Source organism: Cupressus sempervirens, chromosome 9, assembly GCF_028749045.1.
Source record: "Cupressus sempervirens isolate cs-2001-9-10 chromosome 9, ASM2874904v1, whole genome shotgun sequence".
Lineage (NCBI taxonomy): Eukaryota > Viridiplantae > Streptophyta > Pinopsida > Cupressales > Cupressaceae > Cupressus > Cupressus sempervirens.
Window position 1 is genome coordinate 336482756 of NC_143126.1, and position 15286 is coordinate 336498041.

Here is a 15286-nt window from a genome sequence, read left to right on the forward strand (position 1 = left end):
TACATCGATTTTCATCTAAAGCATCAAAATAAGACTGATATGGCAAAAAGAAAGTATTTGGAATTGGTTCAGGATCTCCTTGCAAAGGACCAATGCAAAGGTGTGTATGAAGAATTTCCGGCAGACCAAAATCATTGAATAAAGAGGCTTGAAAAAACAGAAAAGTCAACTAACATTGATTTGCAGCCTTCTTGCGATCACATAGATGTTACACAGGGTGCTAGTTTCTACATTGGGGATTTAGAGGTTAGCTTTGACAAGTAGGTTGATGAGGTCGATTGCACACGAGGTAATAGTAGGTTGGAATCTTTGTATAATGAACCATATATTTCTAATGCCCATGACATGAATTTAGAGGAACAGTCTAAGATGACACTGCAAGACGATGAAATGCTTCAAGATGACAATAATGGAATGCACACCTTAAAGAACCAGTTGAAGGTTAGTGAAAACATGATTGTAGCATCTTTGGTATGTTATGACAGCACTCACAAGATGGTTGAAGATCTCTACAAGAAGGCTCAAAGGGAAGTGGAGGGAGTTTGGCCTGTTGCTGATTTGCAGGTGGTCAAAACATCTCTTGAAGCTATGAAATCAGATTATTTATATTTGTTGTCTAATAGGAATCATATTCTTAAGGTTGCTGAAATATATGTTGATCAATCAAATAAAAAAAAGAATGAGATAAAGGAGCTCAACGAAGAGCTTAAGTATGCTCGTGAAGCATTGGATGATACTCATCTATCTCTTCAGGAAACAGATAACCAGAGCAGGATCACAAACCCTTTTCGGGAACATGAGGATAAAGAGAGGCGGGAGTTTTTCCAAGAAGTAATTGAGGAACTTGATAGCATTCAGCAGACTTATGACTTGGACAATTGCCCTAAAAGACCAAGTGCCAAGGTCTCAAATCACATTCAGCTTATAGACAACCCCATGTTTGAAGTGGATGTTGATTGGACTTCTGATAATCGCTTTTTTGAGATAAACGAGGACACTCCTTTTAATTGTCATGAAGACGATGATTTTGATTTCAGGATATGGAATCCTGGTACGGTTCCTAGCAATGGAATGGGTCATAGGATGGGGGTAGAGATTTTTCTACTATCGCTAGTCATTGGATCAGTCCAAATATGGTTTCCTCTTTCACCCCATACAAGAGTTGGTTGCATTGCATACATCAGCCATTGGATAGACTTTGCTGTAGTAGTGATGAGAGTTATGATTCAATCACAAGGAACGGTTCTTCAACTTCATTCTTATTCATAGTACCTATGTACCTGAAGGTACTCCAGATTGATGGTGACGGTATGCTATTTGATGTGCCCAAGGTGTTGTTTTCAGCTTTTGTGCAGCTCATTTCTTACACCATCTATTTAGGTCACGTTGTCACCATCTACTGGGTTATGCATAGTTCAGTGATACATTTCTACCTTACCACATCGGTTGTATATGACAACAAAGTTTGGGATCCAGGTGTTGATCATATGTACCTATGGCTTGTTGAGGACTTGATTGTAGTTCTATTCAATTTGAGGCTAGAGGCAGTGATGATCAGAGTTGTACAGTTTACAGGTGCAGCGTTTTTTCATAGAGTTATATGAAATCTAGGGATCCGGTTGACGGATGGATCACAGAATGGCACCTTGCTTCGCAGTATAGTCGGATTTGTTTTCAATTTGGGCTGCAGAGCTACTTACAAATTCATATGGGATCCCGGTACTAATTGCTTGAGGACAAGCAATTTCAAGGAGGGGAGATTTGTAATGTCCCCTTTTTGGGACATTAGAAAAGTTAAAGACATTTGTATAATATTAAAATTGACATGGAGAGCGTGGACTCAATTTATAAAAGGTCAATTTAATATTATAAAGTGGGCTTAAAAAGACAAAGAGAGATAAGACAAAAGGCCAAGAAGGGAGTCAAAGAGTCACAACTGTGAAGATAAAAGGAGATGAGACTCATTCATTCGACATGCTTGATTTATTATTCAAATTTCAGTTTCTCTCTTGCAAGAGTATTTGGAAAGCTTCAGCTTTCAACTCATGTGAGGACCTAGCCCCTTGTACTAGCAGACAGTGGATGTAAACCCACTATCCGTCACTTCAGGTTTCTTGTATGCGCTTACAAGTTCTTCTCTAAGTGTTCCAATCTAACTGTAAATTCTGTGTTTAAGATTGGATTATGAATGTTGGTTATTAAATTGCTGTTATATAATGCAATAACATATTTGAGGAATTTTATGAGAGTTTAATGGTTTTATATTGTGGGTCCATAATGCATTTTTATATGCTTGAATGCTAAGTATCATTTTGGGAAAGAACGGTTTAATATTTGTTGGAGTTTCTACTGGTTTTTATTGTATTTTATAATACATCTACATATGTTTAATTCTAAATATATTTGGAGGAAAAATCGAGTAAATATCTAGTTTAGGATATTTCATTTCATCAATCTCCTTTGTAGTTGAACTAGCTACTGGAATACTCCACTATGCTTCTACAACTTCATCTCCATCACCTCCTTCATAATACTCTATCAAATCTGAAATGTTAAATACTGGAGAAATATTCAATTCAGCAAGCAATTCCAATTCATGGCCATTTTTAGAATCGTGTCTTTTCACTATCTTGCATGGTCCAAACTTCTTCATTTTCAACTTATTCTATGTACCTACTAGAAAACGCTCCTTTCTGAAATGAACCATGAATTCACCTCCAATTTGAAATTCCTTATACCTTATTTTCACATCTGCCTTAGCCTTGTATTGCCTATTCATCTATATAATGTGCTTCCTCACCTCCTCATGAATGTTCTTCAAATGTTCAGCAAATTCTTCTACTTCAGCACTACTTATCTTTCCTTTATCCAACTGCCTCAATTTAGAAACATTTTTAAGACTATTCCCATATACAATCTGGAATGGTGAATTACCAGTACTCCTATTGACAGAATTATTAAATACAAATTCTGCCTATGGTAAAATCAGATCCCACCCTTTGGCTTTATCTCCAACTAAGCATCTTAACAAGTTTTCCAAACTGTGATTCACAAGATCTGTCTGTCCATTAGTTTGTAGATGATGTGATGAACTGAACTTCAAATCTATCTTTAATTTCTTCCACAATGTATGCCAAAAATACCCAACAAATTTGGTATCTCGATCTAAAACTATACTCTTTGGCAAGCCATGTAGTCTCAACACTTCTCTAAAAAACAACTCTGTCACATGAACATCACTAGTCTTCTTGCAAGGAATGAAATATACCATTTTTTAAAATCTATCAACCACCACAAATATGGAATCATACCCTCGCTATGTCCTTGGTAATCCAAGAACGAAATCCATGTTGACATCCTCCCATGGCTTCTCTGGTACAAGCAATGGCTAATACAACCTTGTATTCTACTTCACTCCTTTTGCCATCTGGCATACTTTGTACAAACTTCTTCACATCTTGCTACAATTCTTAGCAACCAAAGCAATGTCTTATCTCTACCAAAGTGTCCAGCCAATCCTCCACTATGCTTCTCTTTGATGAGATTCTCTCATTGGTGTTCTTGGAATGAACAACTGACTCCCTTTGAACAACATATCATCTTGGATTATGAAATCTAACCACTTGGTCCTATCAAGTGTAACAAATTTTGTACAAGCCTTCCAAGCTTCACCAAAATTAGGATACTCTGGATACAAATTACTGAGTTCCTTGAACCCAACCACCTCAATCTGCATTTGTCAGCAAAAGTTATCTTTTACTAAGAATATTTGCAACTCTATTACACTTCCCACTGCAACTCTGCAAAAACTCAACCCACTTCAAATGCCTTTGGTTCAATTTCCCTTGACTATTCAAATATTGCAAAGCTTGATGATCAGTATACAAAACAAACTCCTTAGGAAGAAGATAGTGCCTCCACTTCTTCAATGCCTGAATTATAGCATAAAATTCCTTATCATAAATAGAATGTTTTCTTTTGGCATCATTCAATTTCTCACTAAAATAAGCAACAGGTCTACCTTCTTGGCTCAAAACAACTCCTATTGCAGTACCACTAGCATCACAATCTACTTGGAACACCTTGTTAATATCTAGAAGTGCTAAAACAGGTTGCTTTATAACTTTTTGTTTCAACATATTAAAACTCTTATTTGCTCCTACAATCCACTCAAATTCTTTCCTATCCCCTCTCATTATCTCAGTCAAGGATCCACAAATACCGCTCAAACCTCTTATGAACTTTCTACAAAAACTAGCCAATCCATAAAAAGATCTTACCTCTATAACACTCTTTAGAGTAGGTCATTCAAGGATAGCCTTCACTTTCTCCTATCCATTTCTAGACCTTCTATTGAGACTACAAATCCCAGGTACACCAACTCCTTCACAAAACTGCACTTTGTTATGTTTATCAGCAATTTTTCTTCCCTCAACTTATCAAACACCTTTTGAATATGCATCAAATGCTCCTCCAATGTCTTACTAAAGATCAAAATATCATCTAGGTAAACAATGATAAACTTATCCAGAAACTCCTTCAATACTTCATTCATGAGCCTCATGAAAGTGCTCGGTGCATTGGTTAGCCCAAAAGGCATGACTAACCACTCGTAGAACCCTTACCTTGTCTTGAAGACAGTCTTCCACTCATCACCTTCATTGATGCGAATCTAATGGTATCCACTCTTCAGATCTATCTTTGTGAAATACACAACTCCACTCAAAGAGTCCATAATATCATCCAACCTTGGCAATGGAAATATATACTTGATTGTGATCTTGTTGATTGCTCAAGAATCTGTACACATCCTCCATTCTCCATTCTTCTTTGGTGCTAATACTGTTGGTACAGCACATGGACTCAAAATCTCTCGAATCAACCCCTTTTACAATAACTCATGCACTTGTTTGTTCAACTCTTCACTTTCTACTAGTGTCATTTTGTGCGCTGCCTTATTTGGCAAACTGGCTTCTAGAATCAAATCCATCTGGTGAATGATCTTCCTAACTGGGGGTAATCCATCAGGTACATTATCTGATACAATATCTAGATAATCTTCCAATAAATCTACAACTTTTGCCGGTACCTCCTCTACTTCTTTTTTACCATCTTTTGGGATTACAGCAAAACACATATGCTGACGCTTCATACCTTGGATAAAATCTTTTCCATCAACAAAACATATTCTGGCAGCACTAGATACCTTCTTTTTTCTTCAATGGCTTCAACTTATGTTTCACTCCATCCTTTGTCAAAGTGTATGTATTTGTTCCCCCATCATGTACAGCATGCCTGTCAAACTGCCATGGCCTACCCAACAACATATGACATATGTCCATAGGTATGATATCACACACCACCTCATCCTGGCACCTTCCAATCTTAAACTTCACTAAACATTGCTCATTAACCATGACCTTATGGTCATCTTGCACCCAGGCAATACGGTATGGACATGGGTGTTTCTGCCTCTTCAAATTCAACTTCGTAACCATCTTTTCTGATACCAGATTGTCAGTACTTCCACCATCAATGATTACATCACAACAGTTATCTTCACATTTGCACCTAGTGCGAAACAAACTCCTCCTTTGATCAGGTTTATTCTCACCACTTGGCAAGAGTCTCCTATTAACTAGGACCTCCTCCTTCAGCATCTTCAAAATGGGATGATTTGGCATCTTCACCAACATGTGCGACTCTGGCCTGGCCTTTGGCTCCTCGATCTATCCTTCCTTGGCACTGGGAACATTCAAATGATCTATGCCCTTCTTCTCCACAGTGAAAACATTTTCCACGAAAACCTCCTCTCCTAGATCCTTGTCCTCTTCCTCTTCCTCTCTGATCTCTATTATTCTGATCATGGAAACGGTTGGAATCGTTTCCCCTCTGGTTCTAACTGCTACTACTTCCCTCATCCTTGTTCTTTTGATCATCATTTCGGCCTCCATAAGACCTTTCGTCAAATCTTCCACCACGACCTCTTCCACTATTCTTGTTATCAAACTTCTTAAGCTTCTCCTCAACTTGTACGGCAAACCAGTACGCCTCCTCAATATTGGTCATTCGAACTAGACGCTCCTATTTTGAATGCTTGACCTTAACCATTAAGATAACGAGAAACTTTCTCTTTATCAGTTTCTACATGGCTAGTTCTAATTAGAACTCAATAGAACTCTTCAGTATGCTCTTGAACAGATCTTCCCGCTTGAGTCAAACCTTGCATTTTCTTTAGCAGATCCAACTCATTATCCTCAGGAATGAACCGTCACTTCATTTTAGCTATCATTCAATCCCATCTAGCGATTTTGTCTTTCCCTCTTCTATTTTGCTCCAATTGGATCTTCTGCAACCAAATCTTTGCATGACCCTTTGGTTTGGCCTTTGCAAAGTTGACCCCTTTCCGGATCTTTAATATCTTCATATTCAAAGAACTCTTCCAATTCATTGATCCAACCAATCAATTCCTCTGGGTTAAGATTTCTCAAAAATGTGGGAACAACAAACTTAGATCTTTTTCCAATCTTAGAAATGGCCTTGAAAAGTTTTGCCTCCTCTAGGTTCATTACTTCATCCTCTACTGCTTGATCAGTGTTTCCTTCTTCCCCTTCATCCTCACTTTCGTCACCGCCTATGGCAAGATTCATTCCTCTACACATTTGTTCTTCCAATGCTTGTCTTTGCCTCTGGAGGGCTCTAAAATCCTCAAGTGTAACACCTACGACTCTCCCACCATGCTCTCTTCGTGGAGGCATCTTCATGCTTCCGCTAAAACCCTAGTGTAAACTGTCTCACAATCGGCAATCTATCTACATGCTCAGCCCAAATCACGGTCCTAGTGCGAACTGCCTCACAGTCGATGATCTATCCACACACTCAAGAACTCTAGCTCTAATACCACTTGATTAATGGTGCTCCCCTTAATACCATAAACACATAACAAGAACAAAGAAGTAACAACAATTCGCGAAAACAAAATATGGGCTTCTTATTATCACCACAAATGCGGAATTACAAAATCTAGAATTACAATATGCTAACCCACATGAGCGCCTTCATTCCAGTAATCTACAAGACAAAATTGCGAACTATCACCCAGAGTTGTCCTAGACAATGTTTGGGCATTTCTTAAATAGGCAATTTTATGCCGCCCGAGAAGGTTCTAGATACTCAAACTTAATACATTTTTGACATTTATTTTGGAGTTTTGGTCGGCCCAACTTCAGAAGGCCATTACTCTCAAACCATTTCTCTGATTGGCTATTATAACCACTTTTCAGAATCCTCAACTCCTGATTCTATAGGCTCGGATTGGCACAAGTGCCAATCCATCGAGTTTTCAAGCACAGTTAGGCCATCAACGATGAGCCTGAAGTTTTTATACCAAAATTGCATACCAAAAATCCACAATAAATCCATGAATATGCATGATATGGCATTGAGCCTCAACTGGTAGGCTGATATATCCAAGATGAACATCTACCTCTAAAATTAGTACATTCCAAGCTCGTATGATTGACTTGCTAAGTAGAAAGCCTCCACAAACAGCAACTCTACATTAAGACAACCCTTATTCAAACAACTGAAATGAAATATATTTGGTTGATGCAAGATTGCTCTTACACCCAGGATGCTCCTGCATCATGTCATTGGCTTCCATTGGTTGTCAGCCTACTGAGACAACACTAGGAGCTCGAGGGGTGTTAGGTTTACAGTGTGCTTGAAAATGGAACTAAATTGTTTACTTTCATTTTCAGAGACTTTCCAAGCAGTAATTCAATATATGAGACCACAAATTCTGGCATAGAATGTATTTTCGCCTACGAGAGATATTGTCCTACGCCAACACAAACAGAGGACAAACCATCATACTCAGTCAGTCAAGGCCCAATGCATTTCACTGTAATATATGTTTGATCTGAATTTAATGATATAAAATTGCAAGTCCGTTGCATCCCTTATATCTCCCTGTTATAGATACTATTCACACTGTATTCTCAAGTTTTTCTCGGCAGATGATTATGGCGCTTTGAGATTCAACAATGACATGAATGAAGTGAGTCGACAATGACGAGCTTTGATAATGTGCTGGAAGTGGGCATACGAAGGTGGTGGAGGGAAGTGGGTGCAATTATTGTCAGCCAAAGAGTTTTGACCCACCCACAATATATCCCATTGAGATATCAGCCGGATGCATGAGTGCAGTTCGGAGAAAAACATTTTCACCGACAGTGTGGGACAAATCCGCTGGTCAGTGCCCGCATAGGAAAAGCCTTACCAGCTAAAAATATTTATTATTTCCAGTATCACTGTTCATTGAGAGTTAAGTTAATAGCCTAAAACCAAGGCATTTTAAGACAGTTTTCAAAAAAAAGCATATACATTAACCCTTGTTTCTTAAAAGAAAAATCAAGACACATTTCCAATTCTTTAGGCTATTTTCTTAACACACAAGGAAAAATCTTCATCAATGGAAAAAAAAATTAAAAGATGTGATCAAAGAATTATAAACTTGTCAACTCATGGAAGAAATCATTCCATTAACAGAATGCTATTCCTGGCTTTGCAATACACTGTCCCAAAAAACAAGCACCTTTGCTCTTAGCTTTTTATCGAAAACCATCCATACCATTTCATACCTCGCTAGATCTTTCCACAAATTGCTGTTGGAATCAAAGGCACATAATACTATTAATAATTATAGCTCCCCACACAAATCACTTGAAATCTAAATTACTCAAACCTTAACACTGTAAAACAGAATATGTTTGCTTTTACCTGTAGCGTACCATCATTTTTATTAAAGAAACAAATCATTTTCTGTACTTCAAAATTTGTCTTTTGAAAAAGTCTGGAGCATAGAAAAATTTCAAACAATTATATTAAGAACTTACCCTGTTGCTTCAGAAATTCTGCAGCACCCATTAATTGTGAGTTGTCTACAGTCAACGTGATCCCTACCATTGACTTCGCAGTTTTTGTCTACAAGAAAATATTCTTTGTTACAATAGGTCCATAGGCAATTTGTCACAATAAGTTTGAAAATTAAAACAACCAAAAACACTTATTAAAAGATAACCTTATTAATTTCAGTGAATTTAGACTGTACTGCAGGATTTTATATATTTGTCATCATTCTTGTAACATTAAAAATTAAAATCAATGCATGCAACAAAATCTAGTTAGTACCAATTTCGATATGATAGTTGTGTTTGTGCTACCCGATGATGACATAAAAGCTTTACTCTTTCTTCCAAACATGGGACATAGGACAAACCCTCCACCCTCTGCACCTTTCTTTCCATACGCATCAGATAAAATGATGATAGCAGGAGAATCCATGTCTCTGAAGTCCAAACACCAACGCATGTCACCACTATTTGTTTCCAAAATTTCAACTCCTACAATTGTTACTCTCAATGTCTGCAAAATATAAAGGGATCTACAATCAGAAAATTGTCTGATAAGCTGCAATGCAAGAAATTTATCAGCTTAAAGAATAGTCACAAACTCCATATAATTAATAATCTAATTTGGTAGTAATCTAATTTATGATTAATATCACAGATACCAAATTTTGTCTAAAGACACCACAAATATATTTATATTTTTGTACTTGTTGCAAGTGAGCTCCTACTGACCAAGAAAAGGAAGGCATAGTGGCAATTTTCTTTATAGTTTTTGCTTTCATCCAGAGCAAGCAGGTATAGAACCTGAATGTTTCTAAGGGCAATGTAAAATTTGATATTATTCATCACAAAATATCAATAACAAATGTTAATCTTAACAAACCAATATTTGCACAAGGGAAAATCTACAAAGAAACTAAGAATGGGCTCTACTTAATCACTCCAAAATATGTTGAAGTAAAATGGAAATGGATAAAAAGATGCACCCAATGTGATATTACAGATATGCTGTACTGTAATGTCCAATTTCTGAAATAGGATTTAATTAAAAATAATTATAATAAAATTAAAATAGAAAAACAAATGAATGAAAAAATAATGATTAAATACAATGTAATATAATTACAACTTAAATAAGTTAATGAAGGTCAAGGGCAGTAATTACATAAGGTTGTAAATCTTTCAAAGGATATGAACGATGAAGGATTGTGACTCTTTCAATAGGTGTTCATTGTGAAAGGGTATGACCATTGCAAAGGGCAGGTATGGTGATGGGGTGAGACTCTTTCTCATTGGAAGATATAAAAGGGAGAAGGATTCATTTAGAGCCCGTTTGTTTGCTGGAATAGGAATAGGAAATGTATTCTCTATTTGGTACCCCAAATCGGAATAGGGAATAGGCAAACATACTCCAATTTTGCCCCTAAAATGAGCATATGTCCACTACAAAAAATAGTTGTTATTGAAATGGGCCATTCCTATTCCCAATCTGATTTTTTCTTTTTTTCAATCAGTAAACAGCCAAGCCTTGTGTTATATTGAATAAATTAAATTGAATTATAGAATTCTCCGTTCAACCGGACACTGGTAGGAAAGATGTACAATTCTGCAGATTCTGAGATATAAATCAGACTTCAAAATCAGAACTTAGTTGGGTTTAGAATGAACCTTGATTCAAATTCTATGTTCAAATATATATGTGCAGATATAGATGACAACTACAGATCTGAATTGTAATCACAAACTGAATGATATAAACTTCTTCTAGGAACCCGTGGGAATACGACTGCTTGGAGATCAGACTATATGTTTGCTGTGTGTCTCCAAACTGCAATCATAACCCGCCTATATATCCTCTTTAGAGGGTGTGTCCCTTAAGGGACATAACCCTTGGCATAAACTAGTAATTGATTATCCCTAAGCCGGCGACTATAAACCAAATGTTAGTTAGATCTAACTAAAATTAGTCAAGGATAAACTAAAACATTTAATTGCAGATCGCCGGCACCTATAGGGCATGTATAAGTTATTACAAATGCCATTCTTGAGAATGTATAAGGAGAAGAGTCAGGTGCGATTTGCACCATAAGACTTGAGGATTATAAAGGTTAAATTCTTAACACTCCCTCTTAACCTGATAATCCTACAGAGAGATATCATATCTAGCAACATCAATACAGATGTTAAGCAAGAATTAATACTCTATATCTATCTATCTCTTCTTAGTATGTAGTATCATAGAACACATGATACAAAGTCATATTACTAAGCCTGTGATATGACAAATCACTGCTACTAGTGATAAGACACATGTTGTGACTCATAGAAACTAGTATTTCTAAATCACAACTAGACCCTAAATTTAAGATCTACCAGAATACAAGATAAACCTGAAGAATTTCTAGAATTCTTCCTTTATCCAATTTGTGACCCATGAACATAGCAATGTCAATGTCATAAGATGATCTAAAATTCACCCGGATCTTACAGTAAAATCTATTGTTAGCACATTATCTAAGAGATCGTCACCTCTCATAATGCCTTTTGCACAAGTATTCATTATTTCAGAGATCGTCACCTCTTAAATAATGATTACATATGGTGGAGCCCATAACAGTCAATAGCCTAACAAAATAAAATTTATTATTTTATTAATAATCAAAGAGTACAAATGAATTACAACTCAACCATACCAAGTCTCCTTCTGAAATGTTCTATCTTTACTCTAGATAGAGGTTTGGTGAGTATATCTGTTGTCTGATTTGCAGTACAAATGTATTTCAACTTAACAGAATTCCTGTCTACCATATCTCTTACATAATGGTAAGGAATTTCAATATGCTTGGATCTGTCATGGAAAACTAGATTCACTGAGAGTTTGATAGAACTCTAATTATCACAATGAATGATTGTAGGATTCATGGCTTGCCCAAATAACCCCACAACTAACTTCCTCAGCCATACTGCTTCTCGAGAGGCCATTGTTGCTGCAATGTATTCAGCGTTTGTGGAGCTCTGAGCTACTGAAGACTGCTTTCTGCATATCCATGAAATTATAGCTGATCCTAAATTGAAACAGCATCTGAATCGGTGAATCCATGCAAGTCTAAAGCAACTTTATCATATTTGAGTCCATAATTAAGAGTGCCTTGTAGGTATCTCATAATGTGTTTAACAACAACTAGGTGAATCTCCTTAGGTTCACACATAAACTGACTTAAGGCATGAACAACGTACCAAATATCAGGTCTTGTATTTACTAGGTACATCAGGGACCCAATCATCTGCCTGTAAAGAGTAGAATCGATTGAAGGTGATTCTGCAGCTGCTTCTTTAAGTTTATGCAAATTGGTCTCCATTGGAGAAAACATAGACTTGCAATTCCACATTCCAAATTTCTTCAAAATATTTTAAGTGTACTTTTCTTGATTCAGCAGGATACTATCAGCATTCTGTCGTACTTCCAATCCTAGGAAGTAATGAAGAAGACCCAAGTCTTTCATCTCAAATTCTATGGTTAAATCTTTCTTACACTGATCTATAAGATGATCATCACCTGTGATTAATAAATCATCAACATATAATATCAATATTACCATACCATCTTTATCTCTTTTATAATATAAGTTTGGATTAGCTTCATCCTTAGAGAATCCTAAGCCGATGAGATATTTATCAATCCTTTCATACCAGGCTTTGGGAGCCTATTTAAGCCCATAAAGAGCTTTCTTGAGTATGCAAACAAAGGCATTAGGATCATGGGTTTCAAATCCTTCTGGTTGCTCTATATAGACTTCTTCTGAAATCTTCCCATTGAGAAATGTTGTCTTTACATCCATTTGATGTACCTTCCATCACTCTACAGGCATTTGATGTACCAAAACACTCTACTATAGATCACGGCATCACTCTTAGGCATTTGATAGAGAAAGTTTGGGACACTCCGGGGAACGAGGCTTTTTGTTGTTTCGTGGACTTTAAAAAAGCTTTCGACACAGTGCCACGTAATAAACTATGGGATAGAATGGTAGAGCTGGATGTCCCTAAAGAACTTAGGTCAGCGGTTTACAGATTATATGAGCAAGTCAAAGCTAAAATCAGAACGACAGAAGGGATATCAGAAGATTTTGATAGCAACATCGGGGTTAAGCAAGGGTGTCCGCTTTCTCCCACACTATTCGGGCTTTATATTGACAAGTTAGAAGAGTGGATAAACAAGACCAATGGTGAGGGGGTGCAGCTGGACCACTTCGTGATAAGATTGCTCTTATATGCAGATGATCTCATAATTCTTGCTAGAACAGCTAAAGGTTTGAAAGAGCACTTGAAAGCACTAGAATTTTTTTGCCATGATGTAGGAATGCAAGTTAACACTAGCAAAACCAAAATTATGATCTTCTCACTAAAGAAGAATAGGGGCATACAAGACAAGTTTCTGTTTGAAAATAGCCCCCTTGAGATTGTGGAAGAGTATAAATACTTGGGCATCGATTTTCATAACAAACTCAACTGGGATACTTGTAGATCGAAAAGAATCCAAGGGGGCTGGAAGGCGTTATACTCTTTACAAAACAAGTGCAGGAACGCAGAATTATGGGATTGGACGACCATGAAAACTCTGTTTGGTTTGCTGGTCACTCCGGTTATTCTATACGGATGTGAAGTGTGGGGCGGTAGTATGTCCAAATAGAAATGGCGGCAAGTAGAAAGAATTCAAAAACACTTTATCACATGCAATCTTAAAGTCAAGACCACAGTTCCGTATGAAATCCTTTTGGCGGAGGTGGGTTCCTTTCCATTAGAAGCCGTCGCATTGATCCGAATGCTAAGCTATTTAAAGAAAACCCAAGGTCTAGAAACACATCATTGGCCCAAGTTGGTAATAGAGGAAAAACTTGTGAGGCGGAAAAGCACATGGATGAAACAAAATGACAAATGGATGCAAAAATGGGATATCAACATCCAAGCTTGCCCAGATAACATTAAAGAAATAAAAAAGTTTGTCAATGAAAAATTTTGCAATATTCTGTGGACAAGACACATAGGGAGGAAAAAATCTTATTACATTAAAGAATTTAATCCCACTTCTAGTCATGATGAAAAGGCCTATATAAGGGCACCTATTAACTGGAAAGCAAAAATGTTGATGGCACAAATTAGAACTAGTTCACATCAACTGCGATGTGAAACTGGTAGATGGCAAGTTCCAAAGGAAGAGTGGGCAGACAGAACATGTTTATTCTGCAATATGGGAACAGTGGAGACAGAGCAACACTTTGTCATGGAATGCTTGGCTTACAACGACATCAAATCTGATTATACAAAAATTCTGCAGAACAAGGACTTCAACTATTTATTTGAGGAAGATCAAGTGAAGAGAACAGCGGAGTTGATTATCAAAATTCAGAGAAGAGACAAGTTAACCAAAACTTTGCAACTGACTAGTTTGACTCCTGACTCGGGAGGGCGATTGCATGGGTCCCATAGACTACTTTAGTCTCGTGGACGTCATTAAAATCTATCATATCATATCATATCCCTTAGATGCGGCAATTGCTAAGACAGCTTGAACGGTAGTATATCTGGCAACAGGAACAAAGGTTTCTTCATAATCAATCCCTTCTTTCTGAGAAAAATCTCTGATTACAAATCTGGCTTTATATTTCTCAATACTTCCATCAACAGCATGCTTTGTTTTAATTATCCATTTTGAAGAAGCAATGGATTTTCCTTTTGGCCTTGGAACTATTTCCCAAACATCATTTTTCATAATTGATTGATATTCTTCTATCATAGCTTCTTTCCAGGCTGGATGTTTAATAGCATCAGAAGGATTGGTTGGCTCTATTTTCGACAAATCAATCATATTTGTTGTATAACAAAAGAATCTCTTAGGTCTTTTGCTTTCTCTAACTGATCCTGAAGGTGCAGCAAAATCTTGAGCTGCTTCAACTGTTTTTATGGCCCAAAGTGGCCTTTTCTTTGAACTTTCCTCAAGGCTTATTTCATCTTCGACCTCTTCTAAGTTCTCCCTTTGGGATTCAGATTCACTTATTCTTTCAGAATTTGATAAAGGAGAGAGTTCATTCGAACTTATTGCTCTTTTGAATGCAAGATCTTCCTCAAATATCACATCTCTGCTAAGTTCAATAGTTTTCTGTCCACGTATGAAAATTTTATATGCTTTAGAAGTTTCACTATATCCTACAAAGATACCCTTCCTCCCAGATAGTTCTAATTTGGTTCTCTTTTCTTTTGGCACATGAATGTATAGAGGACATCCAAAAATTTTGAGATGACTTATATTAGGTTTTATTTTAGTGAATACTTCTTCAGGGCTCTTATCTTTGAGATAGGAGTGAGGGCTTTTGTTT

At 36.9% G+C, this 15286-nt stretch overlaps 1 protein-coding gene across 1 annotated transcript in view; it reads right to left on the reverse strand.

Moving 5' to 3' along the window:
* The window catches only part of GRV2 (DNAJ heat shock N-terminal domain-containing protein), a 234639-nt gene that overhangs the window by 146131 nt on the left and 73222 nt on the right, over positions 1-15286 (reverse strand). Inside the window, exons 3-4 of the mRNA XM_089800047.1 lie at positions 9193-9426; positions 8898-8985 (exon numbers count right to left, since the gene is read on the reverse strand). Coding sequence (XP_089656173.1) covers positions 8898-8985; positions 9193-9426 — 322 coding nt within the window. The remainder of the gene's footprint in view (positions 1-8897; positions 8986-9192; positions 9427-15286) is intronic.